This window comes from Vicugna pacos, chromosome 35, assembly GCF_048564905.1.
Source record: "Vicugna pacos chromosome 35, VicPac4, whole genome shotgun sequence".
Lineage (NCBI taxonomy): Eukaryota > Metazoa > Chordata > Mammalia > Artiodactyla > Camelidae > Vicugna > Vicugna pacos.
Genome location: NC_133021.1, coordinates 23,605,703 through 23,621,514, shown reverse-complemented (window position 1 = coordinate 23,621,514; position 15,812 = coordinate 23,605,703). Strand labels below are relative to the sequence as shown.

Here is a 15,812-nt window from a genome sequence, read left to right as displayed (position 1 = left end):
AATCTTCATCAAGAATATTTAGACTCCTACAAATTAATTATTTAAAAGAGATTGATAGCTAATAACCAAATAAAAGGTAATCAATTTCATCAATTTCAAGAAATTTTATTTTTTTAATGGAGGTACTGGGGATAGAACCCAGGACCTCTTCCACACTGAACATGCACTCTATCACTGAGCTACTTCCCTCTCCATCAAGAAATGTTAAATTAATCCAAATTCCACACCACTATACACCCACTAGAATGAATAAAATTAAAAAGACTGACAAATGCCAAGTGTTAGTGAAGATATGGAGCAACCGGAATTCCCATACCTTGTTGGTGGGTGTGAAAAACTGTACACTCATTTTGGAAAACTTTTTAGCAGATCTACTAAATGTGACTGTATGCTTACCTATGACTCAGTAATGCCATTCCTAGATGTATATACCGACTAGAAATGTGCATATATGTGCACATCAGTGCATGTAATAACAAGGCTTATAGTTGCAGTAATTGAAATAGCTAAGCATTGGGAAAAACCTAATGTCCATCAACATTAAATTGAATAACTAAACTGTATAGGTTCTTTTCTGATTTAAACCAACTTTATTATATTATAGCTTACCTAAGACAAGATGTATCTATTAAGTACAGTTTGTAAGTTTTGACAAATGTATATACACCCATGCAACCATCACCACAATCACGATACAGAACATTTTTCTATCATGCCAAAAGCTTCCCTTGTGCCCCTGCCCAGTCAACTCAGGCAACCACAGATTTTGTTTAGATTTGTCTTTCCTAGAGTTTCATATAAATGGAATTAGATACACACTCTTTTGTACTTGGCTTCTTCACTAATCAAAATGAGTTTGACAGGAAAGGTATGAGCAACAAAAGTAGATTAGAGTTCATCAAATTTATTCTGATTTTTGAAAACTCTGAAAATTTTGATCTTTGAAATTAAGACTTCATCAAAATTTAAAATTCTGTGCATCAAAGGACATTACCAAGAAAATAAAAAGACAACCTACAGAATGAGAGAAGATACATGCAAATCATGTATCTGATAAGGGCCTAGTATCTAGAATTTATAAAGAACACATATAACTCAAAAACACAAGGACAGCCAGCCCAATTAAAAAATGGGCAGTGGACTTTGAATAGACATTTCTCCGAAGACATAAAAATGGCCAAAAAACCCATGAAAAGATGCTCAACATCATTAGTTATTAAGGAAATACAAAGCAAACCAAAATGAGATCCCACTTCATACACAATAGGTTGACTATAATACAAAAATGGAAGACATGTTAGTGAGTGAGGATGTGGAGAAACTAGGGTCCTCATATATCACGGAGGGGAATGTGAAAATGGTACAGTTGCTATGGGAAACAGTTTAGCAGTTCCTCAAACTCTTAAACATAGCATTTTACCATATGACCCAGCAATTCCACTTCTAGGTATATACTTCAAAAAATTAAAAGTAGGGATACAAACAAATACTTTACATGCATGTTTAATAGCGGCGCTAACCACAATAGTCAAAGCCCAAATGTCCATCAATGGATGAATGGATAAACAAACTGTAGTCTATGCATACAATGTAGTATCATTCAGCCATAAAATGGAGTGAAATACTGATACATGCGACACACAGACAAACCTCAGAAACACTACACTAAGTGGAAGAAGCCATATGACAAGATTACATATTGTATGATTCCACTTATATGAAATATCTGGAATAGGTTAAGTAAGTTCATGGGGACAGAGAACAGACTGGCGGCTGCCTGGGACGTAGGGGAGGAGAGAACCGTGAGTGACCGCCTACTGGACATGGGTTTCCGTTAGGGATGATGAAACATTTTGGAACTAGACAGAGATGCAAATTGCATATGCGTCCTTTAATTCTGTACTAAATGTCATTGCATTGTTCACTTTAAAATGCTGAATTTTATGTCAGGTGAATTCCACCTCAATGAAATAAATGTTTTTGAGATTGACCAGCGATGCCATGTGTAGTCCAGTATATGAACATACCACAATTTTGTCATCAATTCATATGCTGATGAATATTTAGGTCAAATCCAGTGTTTACTTAATATGAATAAGCAGCTATAAACAGCTCTGTACAAATATTTTTGCAAGCATGTTTCATAAACTGTAAGTGTTATCATTTCACAAAAATCAGTAAAAAAAAAAAAAGAAAAGAAAGTGTTATCAGTCATAATATAACTGAATCAAAGATGAAAACCAGTTGCAGACATTAAAGCAACAATGCTTTATCCTTAAGCTCAGCAGATGTAAGCCAATAGTCCATGTTCAGTTATGAAGAAGAAACTAAAGAACAAGCATGATATGCTTATACTATGTTAGCAAACTTACAGGCGGAAGGGTATAGCTCAGTGGTAGAGTGCATACCTAGCATGCACAAGGTCCTGGGTTCAATCCCCAGCACTGCCATCTAAATAAATAAATGAATGAATAAACAAACAAACAAACAAACAAACAGGCCTAATTACCTCCTCCTTGTCCCTAGAAAAAAATTTTAAAAAACTATATATGAAAGTTGAATAAGCAATCTTTTAATACTGCTTGAATTTCAAAGGACCAGAACCCCCTTTCTTACACATTTTCAAGAATGACTTACGTGGGAGTAAAGATCTTTCTGAGAAGCCGGGGTGGGAATTGAGAGGAAACTCTAGAATCAAACCGCCTGAGTTTGTAGCCCAGCTCGGCCACTTCCTAGTGACTTAGACACTTGCTGCACCAGTTTCCTCATCTTAAAAATGGAGGTGACGATAATGTCCACCCCTAAAAGTTGCTGTGATGATCAAATGAGTTAACCCACGCAGAATGTTACAACAGAGCCTGGCACGTTGTAAACTAGCAACTGCCGCAGCCACCACCCTGCCACCAGCACCATGGTCATTTCATCATCATCATCAGTTCTACTTTCTAAAATATCTTCAAGACCAGTTGAGACATCTGTGATCTGTCAACTGAACGGCACTAAAAGTTAAGAAAAATATGCAGCTCATTAGTATATCTACCTAACTCCCAGAGAAACTCAAAACTCAAATAACTTAACTGTCAAAAGAGAGTTAAAAATGGATCTTAAGGGGCTCAGTTAATGCTCCTTTTCAAAGATGTCACGAGCTCCATGGTGCCCACCCAGTCAGGTTAGGACCACTACGCTTCAAAAGTAACATGAGCACAATTCTGACATCCATAGGTCTACCCAAAATAAGCATTTTTTCTTACAACTAATGTTCAGGTCCATATTTTAGTGTTACGTTATTCTGAGGAAATAGGTTTTCAACCTATTGATGGAAATCAATGGCGTAAAATACACTCAATTCTCTCAGCTTTACAGAATTTAGCTCTTCATTAAACTGAAGAACATTTGATCTCTAGTCACAGTGAGTGCTGTTCATTAAGTGATGAACTAGGTCAATCAGATTTCCCTCTGCGGGGATTTGGAATGACAACGATGAGAGAGGAACGAAGGAAGAAGATAGCGAGGGCTGTACGTCTACAGAGTCAGCACACGAGACAGTCACGTATAATCACAATGAACTGTGAAACTCATTTAAATCATCCTGTAAATAACAGCATTTGGGCCTTTAGAAGATCAGATGCCAAGATTTTGTTGTTGTTACTCTTTGCATTGGGTGGCTTTCTCGGGTCCTAACCTGGTGTCTGTGGTACCCTGGATATCTTACAGTGCTTGACTTTGAATTTGGATATGTCCTTTTGGTTTTTTTTTTTTAGAATTAACACAGCATGTAGTTTGGTAGCCATTATGGGAAACAGTACGGAGATTCCTCAAAAAACTAAAAATAGACTTATGATCCCAACAACCCCACTCTTGGGCATATATCCAGAAGCAACCTTAATTCAAAAAGATACATGCACCCCAATGTTCATAACAGCACTGTATACAACAGCCAAGACATGGAAATAACCTAAAATGGCCATCGACAAATTTTTGGATAAAGAAGTTGTGGTATATTTATACAATGGAATACTACCCAGCCATAAAAAATGATAAAGTAATGCCATCTGCAGCAACGTGGATGGACCTGGAGATCACTGTTCTAAGTGAAGTAAGCCAGAAAGAGAAAGAAAAATATTGTATGATATCACTTACATGTGGAATCTAAAAAAAACAAAAACAAAAAAAGAGGATACTAATGAACTCATCTATGAAACAGAAACAGACTTGCAGACAATTTTATGGTTATTGGGGAAGATGGGGTGGCAAGAGATAGATTTGGGAGTCTGAGACTTGCAAAGGTTAAACACTTTATATAAAAATAGATTAAAAAACAGATTTCTTCTGTATAGCACAGGGAATTATATTCAATATCTTACAACAACCTTTAATGAAAAAGAATATGAAAACAAATATATGTATGTATATGCATGACTAAGACATTAATGCTGTACACCAGAAGTTGACATACTATAACTGACTATACTTCAATTTAAAAAAAAAAAAGAATTAACACATCTTTCCTGAGGTGGCTTGAGGAAGGTTTATAATTATTATCCTGCATTAGAAGATTTGAACATAGACTAAAGAGCTGTTTAGTTAGAAGTGACTGCAACCACAAAATACAAACTTTCACTACTGAAAAAGTTTATCGAATTCTTAGACACTTCTTTCCTACTATTAATGTGTTTGAATATACATATTAATGCCAAAGTAGAAACCTACCAGTTATTGAAGCACATTTTACAACATTGAAAATGTCCCTACAACTACACTGAGGTAGAATTTTTACTCACAGAGTAAGTAAAAAAGAAATAATGGTAATTACAAACCTTCAATTATTTTTATTATGAATTTATGATTTCAGGGAAAACAGGACATCCACAGACAGCAGTTATCCACCAGCATTATTATCACCATAAAACATTTTACTGCGTTCTTGTAAACACTATTTGCACTATAATGCAGAAAACTAACCAACAAGAAAGAAAAATAACTTTTAAAACACAAGTGAGTACACATATACAAGATATATATGAGAAATAATATAACAGAGTGGAAAAGTTGGATAAAGGAGCATAATCAGAAAATTAAGTGGCAAAAAGAGACTCCACTAATTTGCCAAAAAGAAAGAACACAAAAACAAAACCTTTCAACTGTTTCACAGAATTTTGGCAACAGAGCAGGATCTCCTAGGAGCTCGAATAAAATTCTGGCAATTATTTTCTCTCCAGTGATTCTAGACTCTGACTCAGATCATTATACCGGAGGCTGGGATTCTATTTCATTAAAACAAAATTCACATGCAAGGATTTCATAATCTCAATACACTTGAAAGTAAGTCTGAAAAGGAAATGAGACTATAAAATAAATATTGAAACATTCCGTTGAATCAAAATGATAGATTACATGTAGTCTTTCTCTAAATAGGTGGTATTCTAAATAACTGTTCACGAATCAGAAGAACTTTTCTCACGCAGAGTATGTTCTGATGGATGATCTGATCAGCTCGGTTGAAATGGTGTTATGAGGACTGAACTTAAGATAAGGAGGTCTCTGAAGAGCAGCCTGTGACCCCCACTGCCAACTAGGATGATGAAAGCAAGCCGGGCCCTGGGAGGCAAAAGGAGACAGACCCCTGGGAACTCTTTAAACTCATTCAGCTTCCCAGGTCCACTGCCAGCCAGGTATTCAGTGATGGGTGCTCCTCAGAGATGCTCGAGGCCTCTAAACATGGAGCTTCCCTGACCTTCTTGTGAATTCTCTGTCCTAAAGTATTCACAAATATGCAACAAGTTTCCTTGTTTTTAACTTTCTCAATGCAGAGACATTTCACAGAGTTAATTTCCTAACATAGGAAATATACCCAGTGTTAATTTACTAATTCTAGACCCCACATAAGTCAAACTTTTTTTCTTTCTTTTTTTTTTTTTTAAACTCAACAGAAGTTTAAAGAAGGTGAACTTCAGAGTCCCACATGCCTGACTTGGAAGTCCAGCTCTGTCACGTGGCTGTGCGATCTTGGGCAGGTTACTTTACATCTTTCTCAGCCTCAGTTTCCTCACCTACAAAGTGGGGATATTGTCTCATACCTCACAGCATGATAATGAGGATTAAACAGGATAGTAACATGTAAGTCCTCAATCATATATTAATTTCTACCACCCTCCAAAAAAAAAAGCAGTTCTCCTTTTAAGTATCTTACAAGCAAATCATAAAATAATTTCTTTAGGTATTCTCACATCTTTTCATATTCTTCTTAGCAAGAAAACACACAGTTCTGGACTTTATCTTAGATGGGCTTGCTTTGTAGGAAGTTAAGGTGCTTGACCTTCATTATTTCTCTTATTTTAAAACCTTAGTTATGTTGTGTTTATTTCAATTCTTCTATTAGTCTTTTAAATTAAATCGTGTGTTAATCTAGCTTATTATAATTATTTTCTCCCTCAATCTGTTCGATTCCTGATGTTAAGTTTATTACATTTCAATTATTTACATTCTTTGATTTTTTCTTTTAGCTATTTTATCTTGTAGTTTTTAATATATTGATTATTTATTTTCTTGAACTATAATGTTTTTCTTATGATTATTGCTTCACTGACAACATGCAATGCCAGTAGAATGATAATTTAACCTCAAACTATAGCAGTAGCTCAATTCAGATCAAAACTCAGTTGTGAGGGATAATGATCATTAAACATCACTGGATATGCAGTCTTGAATACTTATTCTTCTAAATGATCTGATTATTGTCACCAGATCAAGCCACACTTTTGGGGACCTGTATGGTTGGGCCATTGTTTTGGTGTCCACCCCGATAATCCAAGGTTTCTCAACACTCGCACTATAACATCTTGGGCCAGGTAATTGTTTGGGGAGAGGGTGGGAGCGCTGCCCTGTGCAATGCAGGATTCTCACCCACATCTCTGGCCTCTACCTGCTTGCTGCCAGCAACACAACCCCAAACCCCCAATTGTGACAATCAAAAATGTCCACAATGTTGCCATGTGTTTCCTGGGGAGCAAAACTGTCCCCAGTTAAGAAGCCCTCTACACTAAGTTGGACCATGGGGTTTTGAAATCAGCTTACATTGAGGGCTGTTTATAAACAGTCATATAAACGGTATTGAGGATACTGCCTACTGTACTAGCCTTTGTCTTCCATTATGAGGAGCCATAGGAGAAATCTGTCTCAGACTTTGAGTGCAAACCAGATTTTGTTTTTTTATGCATAATGTGAATCCTTAACTAATTCTTCCTTCCTTCCTCTTTTTTTTTTCTTTTCTTTTCTTTTCCTTTCTTTTTTGCCACTGGAAAAGCTCAAAAGCAAATTTATAGCCCATTTTTGACAACAGTGTAAGATTCTACATATTACATGTATTTCATATGTTTTAAATCTCCTGAATGTCAGTTCATTTCCCCCTCACCATGAACTTTTTAATTTTATTTTTATCTTACTATAAATACATGTATTTTTGTATATGGACACAAACTCTCCTTTTAATGAGGTTAAATATAAATTAATAAATAAAATAGTACTTAAACTGTAATTTTCCCCAGCAGATCACAGCCTTTAGTCCTATTCTATTGTGCCTCCCCCCATCTCCTGTTAGATGTAGATCAAGTCTTCCCTTACAAATATTTAAGTCTGTTCTCTCCAGTCAAAGCATATAACTAAATCCATTCATTTCCGTGAGCTAAGTCAGATATATAATCATCTGCATAGTAAAGTTTTATAACTATGTCCTTCTATATTTATTAGAAGAATATTTCTCCCAATAAAAACTAGAACATGACAGGCACGAAATTCTAGGTGCTGTATGTCTGGTAGGTCACCCAGGCATCAGCACATCATTCCATAGGGTGACGGGGAAACAGAAGACCCATGTCCTCTTCTGCTATGCTGGTTTTGTCCGTTTTTCCTTTCCCCACCATGGCCAAGTAATATTTGGAATTCATCCTGAGCCCTGGTGTATGACAGATGGTGACACAGGAGTGGCCCATCTTGCACAATGGTGACAACTAGGGAGGGTCTTACCTCGCCCTATACTCTCCAATTACTTTGACAGTGCTGAAAGAAACCATTTTCCTCTCATTTTAACACTTAACGTAACCATACCAAGACCTCAGATCAGATAGGGTATTACAAAGGTTCATCGACAGGTGAGTGGATAAACAATTTATGGTTTATTATTAAAGGGAAAACCACTAAGCAAAAAAAAAAAAAAAAGGTAGTACTATTAGTACCTACACGTACAATACGGTGAATTGTAAAAAATATTATGCCAAGTCAAAGACACAAAAGAGTACATATTGTGTTATTCGTTTATAAGAGATTCTAGAAGAGGCAAACGTCATCAATAGTGACAGAAAGCAGATCAGTGTTGGTCTGGGGCCAGCAGAGTGTTGACAGCAAAGTGATACAAGGGGACTTCGTGGAATGATGAAAAGGTTCTTTCTGACATCACATCTTGATTGGAATGGTGGCTTCCCAAGTTACATACTTATCAAAACAAAACCTTAAGTGTAACAGTACACTTCAATTAGGTACAAATGTGATCTTCTTGCTAAAAATGCATAACTTCAAACTAATGATAGGAAAAACGTCAGACAAAACCAAATTGAAGGACATTCCACAAAATAACTGACCAGTACTATTCGGAAGTATCGAGGCCATGAATTACAGGGGAGACTGAGGCAGCAACACAGGCTAGAAGGAGCAAGGGGCCGTGATAGTGAATGCAGTGTCGGATCTGGCAACAGAGAAGGTGCAAAACCCACATAAAGCCTGCAGGTGTGTCGTACCAAAGTTGCTGTCTTGCTTTTGTTAACTGCACCACAGTTACATGTTTTTAACATTAGGGGAAGTTGAATGAAGGATATATGGAAACTCTTCACTATTTTTATAACTTTTTACATGTCTAAAGCCATCTAGAAATAAATGTTTTATTTTATAAAAGTTGCGTGTAAATTTTAATTCAAAGCTCATATAAAATTAAAACAAAAATAAATGGCAACTTTCAAGACATAAACCTACCCCCAGACTGACTTTCCTTTTAAGTTCATTAAATATGTTTAGATCAAGAGTAAGACTGCTCTAAGAACCAAAATACTACATCTCAATATTTGAACCAATAAATCTGGTAGACAGAACACACACTAAAAGAAATCAGTGAATTTAAAAGATTACTAATTGAATAGAAATCTCAGAATTACTTCCCTCAGAATCATATGATCTAGTCCACCACATGAACACTGATACATAATTAACAGTAAAATCATCACATGTTCAAGTCCACAGGAAAAATAGGAGAATATTTAATTTCTAGGACTCTCACTTCTAAGGATTGTTATACATTTGAACTCCAGAATCTCCATCATCTCATTTAAAATGATTTAAAGAATGGAAGCACATAGGTAGAAAAACATACAGAGAAAAATTAAAACGTTTACAACATACCTCCTCTGTTGCCATTTTCTTCATCCTACAAAATAAAAAAAATATATATTCACATATGAATGCATGTTTTATAGCTTGGTGAAGTCACAGTGAGGCTCAATTCAGTTTAAACTGCTCTCCCTCAGCAAGCTCACTAACAGTGCCTTGGCCAGAGGATGGAATTCCTGTGAATGCAGATGGGAAGATGGTGGGTGAAGCCAACTTTATGAGAAGGACGTCGGAAGTTCAGATTTAACTTACTGAGTGTAGGGTGTCTAAAACAGACACCCAGGGTGGGGAGGTATGGCTCAGGGGTAGAGTGTGTGCTTAGCACGCACGAGGTCCTGGGTTCAACCCCCAGCACCTTCATTAAATAAATAAATCAACCTAATTCCCTCCCCCCAACACAAACAAACAAACAAAGACATGAAACAGACATCCAAAGAGAACTGTCAAAAGTGGGCAGCGGTATAGATGAATCTAGAATTTGGAAGAGAGGGCCAGTCGGGTCATTACATATTTATGCACTATACCTTAATAAAATGTGCGTTTATAGGCTATTACAGGACCCAGAACTGTCATGGTATAAACTGGCTCCAAATTGCTCTCTACTTAATTCCCTGTATTCAATTTTGAGCTGTTATCTACTTGGTTGTTTTCACTGCTACCGAGCTATCTCTCTGCCAAGTTACCTACCTCTAGCTGGGAAATTAGAAAAGCAACTTTGAAAAACCAGCATAAAAACACATTGATTCAAATATTTGTTGAGCCTCTATCATATGAAAAATACAATGTACTGTGGAAAGAAAAACAGACATCTTGCAAAGGGCTGATAACTTGTTATATAATTTTTGACCTTTATTCTCGCTGCCCAAATACATTTTTTTTTTCCTGGTTATAAGCTCTGTTCTGAGCCTGCTAGGGTTGCCAGCTTCGTAACATAATAAAGACATTGTATTAACTGCACCTTCTCTGAAAGCTATATAGTATTCATTTTTATAAACTCCTTTGAAGTGAATGAACACATTCTCATAATTGAAAAGATTTTAATATATATTTTCCATGTAAAATTTACAAGACTGGGAACTATTTGCAAGAACATCTGTGTTAAATAATAGCCTTAATAGCTGAAGTTTCCTGAGCACCTACTGTGTGCCAGTTCCTGTGCTGTTTCACATGTATGTATCACTTACTTAACACAGCCACCTGTGAGGAAGGTGCTGTCACTGTCTGTCAGGAGACGCACTCAAGGGTGCACCAAAGCTACCAAGGGTCAGAGATGGCAGGCAGGTGGTAGAGAGGGTCTTTGGCTCCAAAGACTGTGCTGTTAACAGTTACGCTGCACTACTAAAATTTCTACAAATATTTTCCAATAATAAAACAATAATGATCATGATGATGATGCATTTTAAACCTGTGTTGGGTACAATTATCTTATAAAAACTGTACTGCGTATCTGTTCATCATGACCCAGAGCTCTTCTTCAAAACAAAAACAAAAGATGGAAAAAAAAAAAGAAGATTCGGTCTTAGTATGTAAATAAAAGCAAGGGACTCAAATTTTCGATGACTCTCACATGTGACCTTAATACCTAAGTGATAGTATTTAGGACATTTTAAGATCAAGCAGACTCTTAGGGAATCTGGTTCAACTGCTTTATACATGTCAGGAAAGCCGAACTGGGACATTTTAATTCCAAAGGTAGCAATTATGAATAATTGCTCATAACTCTTAAAACTATTCAGTACTTTTAAAACCTTATCCTGTAAGACATTTTACTAGAAAGAAATATTTAACATAGATATAATAAGAAGAGTGTGGTCTCCAGAAGTGATCTGACACTACATTTTAAAAAGACAGCCCTATATTTGTAGATATTTAGAATTAGAAAGGACTTTCTAATCTTCTAGTTCAATTCCCTCAAATTAGAATAGAAATCTAGAGGCTTGGCCGAAGTCTCACAAGTCTCCTGAATGTCATTTTTTCCATTACCCTGTTGTACAACAGCCAGGCATCAGGCATCCATGTTGGCCAAGTTCACGTTCCTAGGTCCACCACTTACTCGTTATATGACTCAGACCAGTTTCCACATCTGTTACACGGGGCCAATAATAAAGGGAGAGATCGCTCATAAAGACAGCAAAGAACACAGAACAAGTACCCAGCATGTCATCATTCCACGCCACCTCTTACTAGACCATGTTACTATACGTCAAGGTATATTAAGGTAATTCACTCTGGTGAGAAGCTGTGTTTTTAAATTCTGACTTGCCATCATATTACATGTCTGGGAGTTAAGTATTAGTCTAATTCCAATAACGTTTTATAATTGTCCAAATATGTTAACATACTGTTTCCTCTGCACCCTCTGCCCAGAAAACTCACCAGCTTTCTAGATATTAGAAAACCAGCTCCATATTACACAAAGGAGAATGACGTTCAGAATTAGACGCTCTAGTGAGAAAGATTTGGTGTTCATAATCAACAGGACCTTTCAGAGGAAATTAAAGTTTTTGCTCTAGAAGGTAGAAAAACTATCTAAAAGATGTAAAAGAATATTATAAAAATGCAGATATAACACTTAATCCTTTTTTAAGACAGAAAGAAGGCAGGATGGGAGGAAGGCGAGAAGGAGACAGGAACTGCCTGTGTTCCACCGTAATCACTTCTCTTACCTTGTATGAAAATTGAATTGCAGACTCTGGGGGATAAACAATAAAATGCCTTAATGTAAAACCGAAACCTTGAGATGTTCTTTTCAACATAACTGTTTTGGGACCTGGCCAGGAGAACGCTTCATCTTCGGATGGTGATACAGTTTCACTTTCTTCTTTTCCATCTTTACTTTTTGATACCTAAAATGAAAAGACAATTCAAAGTTAATGTTAAAAAATAACAATATATTTCGTCACTTGGGGAAAAAATTATATGTAAAAATAAAATACGTGAGTGCAGATAGTAACCTAATGGAGAAAAAGAACCACATTCTGACACATGAACTGTATATGGTACAACAAATTATGCAGATTATCAAAAACTCAATGTCTTTTTCCTAGAAGGGGATGCTATGAAAAGTTAATCAGAAGCAAGAACAAACTCTTGGAAACGAGAACTAGAATGGCAAAAATTTTAAATTCAATAGAAGGAATGAAAGATAGCACTTCTTTCTTCTTTATGAAGAAAAATCCCATAGAGCGCTGAGGACTAGGAAACAAACTGTGAAAGAAGAGACATGAAACTCTTGCTGAGTAAGAACACTGAAACTGTTATCAGTCCAACAGCAGCAAAGGATATTAGAAAATAAGAGATAAGGCTTCAGGTGTTGAGCACAAATTCAGTATCCACATAGATAACCCTTCCAATATCCTGGCTTTCCAGCTCTTTGCCATCCTCTCCTCTACTCCTGGCTTTCACCTGGTCATGAGCGAAGACCCTGTGCAATCTGAAATCAAGACCTCACACTTCTTCCTCTCACGTGCCAACCCTTACAATTCTTCCATCTGAGGCTGACCCTAGCACCCTGTCCCCGTCCCTCACTGCCCTACACCCTCACTTCCCCTCTCAAGCCAGCTTCAACTCACCCCTTGGCCTTTCTCACTTCCTCCAAGCCACCTGAGAAAACCTAATCCTGGATCAATCAACATTGCCTACTCTGCACCTGCACCTACGTGGCCCAACGTGGTGGAAACAAACAAAAACTAAGCCGATTGCTTCCATGCTAAGTTCATGACCACCACCCTCAAGAGAGCCTTCAGAGCTGTCTGTCAGCGATAATCCATTTCTCTCCAGACAACTATTTCATCCCTTCTCCTCTGCTTTATTACACACAAAACACACAAGCGGTAAGATGGGAACTCAGGGGGCTTACCCATCTGCCCACCCACCTGCGACTGGGCCACATGCTCCTGTTTTTTGCCTTGTATCCGCCCACCACGAATGCACTGGATCCCAGTCCCTCTCACCAGACAAAGACCTGGTTTCGGCCATTATTCCCTCTTGCTTTGGCATCATCTGTTTTCTCTTTACTGCATCATTCCCATCAGCATGTGTGTGTACATCTTCTAAGTTTTTTAACCTTAAAATAACAAAAATCCTCCCTTGACCACAGCCCTTCCCAGCCACCACACTGTATCTCTGCCTATCTTTAGAGCAAAAGAGTTGTCTTGCTTGAAAGTTGTCTACAGCTGCTATCTCTAATCCTTTTTCTCCCATTTGTCTCTTAAATCCCCTTAAATCAGGCTTTTGCCACCATAATTCCCTGAAAATGCTCTTGCCAAGGTCACCAGTGGCTTCGCTAAACTGAAAGGTCAATTCTCGGCTCTCGTGACCTGTCAGTTGCTGCAAGGATTACTTCCTTCTTGAAGAACTTCTCCATGTGACTTCCCACACGGAGTTTCTGCCTAACTCACCGGCTCCTTCTCAGTCCCCTTCGCTACTTCTTCATCTGCTAAACTTCTGAACTTATACCCAGGACTCAGTCAATGGATCTTTCTACCGCTACTGTTTTTTGGTGATTTTCCCAATTTTCATCTCCAGCTCAGAGATCTCCTCAATCTTATAGGTATCTCAAACTTAACACATGTACCTTGCTGCTAAGATTTTGTATTAAATTACAACTCCAAGTTCATCTCAGCAGCTTTGAAATGTCACCTTTATCAAACGACAAATACTTGAATATGCTTGATTCTATTACCGTTTTCATTATGCTTCACTAGTGAATCTTATCCTTCCACAATGATTTGTTTCATATACATATAGGTATTTGAACTTAAAAAAGTGCTCCTGGAAGCATTTTTTCAAGAGTCTTCTAAATCCTGAACATTTTCATCCTAAGTCAACATTTGGGCTGTTACTAGTTAGTTGTTCATCAATTTTATTTTATTTTTTTCCATTTGGGAAGACAGCTTGATAGTAACATTCCCCAGCCAAACCTGCAGTGGGGGGAGGCTGTGACCAAGTCCTACTCAATGGAATAGAAGTAATTTAAATATACAAAACAAACAGCATTTCTATACACTGACAATGGGCAATCAGAAATTGAAAAATTTTAAATACTATTTAAAATGTAAAATACTTGGGGATAAATATGACAAAATATTCGCCAGACCTGTAAACTGTAACTCCTAAACACCGCTGAGGGGTTTGGGGAATATCTAAAGAAATGGAGAGATGTGCCACGGTTCAGAAGACACAATGTTGTTACAACATGAACTCTCCCCACCCTGATCTACAGAAGCAATGAAATCCCAATCAAAATCCCAGGAGACTCTGGTGCAGAAGTAGGTAAGCTGTTTCTAACATTCCCTCTGAAATGAAAAAGACCTACATAACCTAAACAACTCTGAAGCAGAACAGAACGGGAGCACTTAACGCTATAAGACTTCTCATAAAGCTACAGTCAGCAAGACTCTGAGCACTACGGAGACTGCACATCGAAACTCATTTATCATAAATGCATTTTAACTTATGCCCCGTTCCAAGGCTCGGGGATGGAGGGGGAGGGGGAATAACATCAAACATCAACATGGGAGACTCCAGTTGAATCCTGAATAACTGCGGAAGTGATCGTATGATCAGGTAGAACTTGTAGGATACAAGTTATTATTCTAGGCTTAAAGTAGTGGCTGGCTCCTCCTTTTGAGATCCAAATGAGAATTATTTTATACGTGCACACAAGTTTGTTCTTTCTCTCTCCCTTCCCCCCAGTTCATTCAGTAAATAAGTATTTATTGAGCACCCACTATTTACTCAACACTATCCCACACATGGGGACACAGGGGTGAGTGCAGTATGCACAATTTAGTTTAATTAAGCTTCTTATTTTGAGATGATTACAGCTTCCCATAAAACTGTAAAAAATAATACAATGGGATCCTCCATAATCTTTATGCAGATTCCCTCAACAGTAACATCCTGGAAAACTACAGTACATTACAACCAGGATACTGACATAGATACAATCCATCCACCTTATCCAGATTTCACCAGTTTAACTTGTACTTGTGTGTGTTTAGCTCTATGCAGCTTTATCACATGAGGTTTGTGTGTCCATCACGACAAAGATTTCTCCTGCTGCCCCTTCATAACCACACCCACTTCTCTCTTCAGCTCTCACACACTCCCCAACCCTAGGCAACCACTAATCTGGTCCTGTCATTTTGTTGTTTCAAGAACTCTTAGATAAATAGAATCATACAGTCAGTAAATTTGAGGGATTTTTTTTTTTCACTCAGCATAATTCTCTAGAGATTCACACAGGTTGTTGTGTGTATGAACAGTTTGTCCTTTTTCATTGCTGAGTAGTATTCCTTTGTATAGATGTACCGCAGTGCATTTAAAGGACATCTGGGTTGTTTATATTTTTTGACTATTATGAAAAATGTGTTATG

The 15,812-nt window shown here is 37.3% G+C and overlaps 1 protein-coding gene across 4 annotated transcripts in view; it reads right to left on the bottom strand.

The window, feature by feature from the left end:
- Positions 1-15,812, bottom strand: part of ARHGAP21 (Rho GTPase activating protein 21) — a 120,122-nt gene that overhangs the window by 58,505 nt on the left and 45,805 nt on the right. For all 4 annotated transcript variants that reach the window (XM_072955450.1, XM_072955451.1, XM_072955452.1 and 1 more), the window contains 2 exons: positions 12,099-12,278; positions 9,445-9,469 (listed from right to left, as the gene is read on the bottom strand). In XM_072955450.1, the coding sequence (XP_072811551.1) occupies positions 9,445-9,469; positions 12,099-12,278 (205 nt within the window). The remainder of the gene's footprint in view (positions 1-9,444; positions 9,470-12,098; positions 12,279-15,812) is intronic.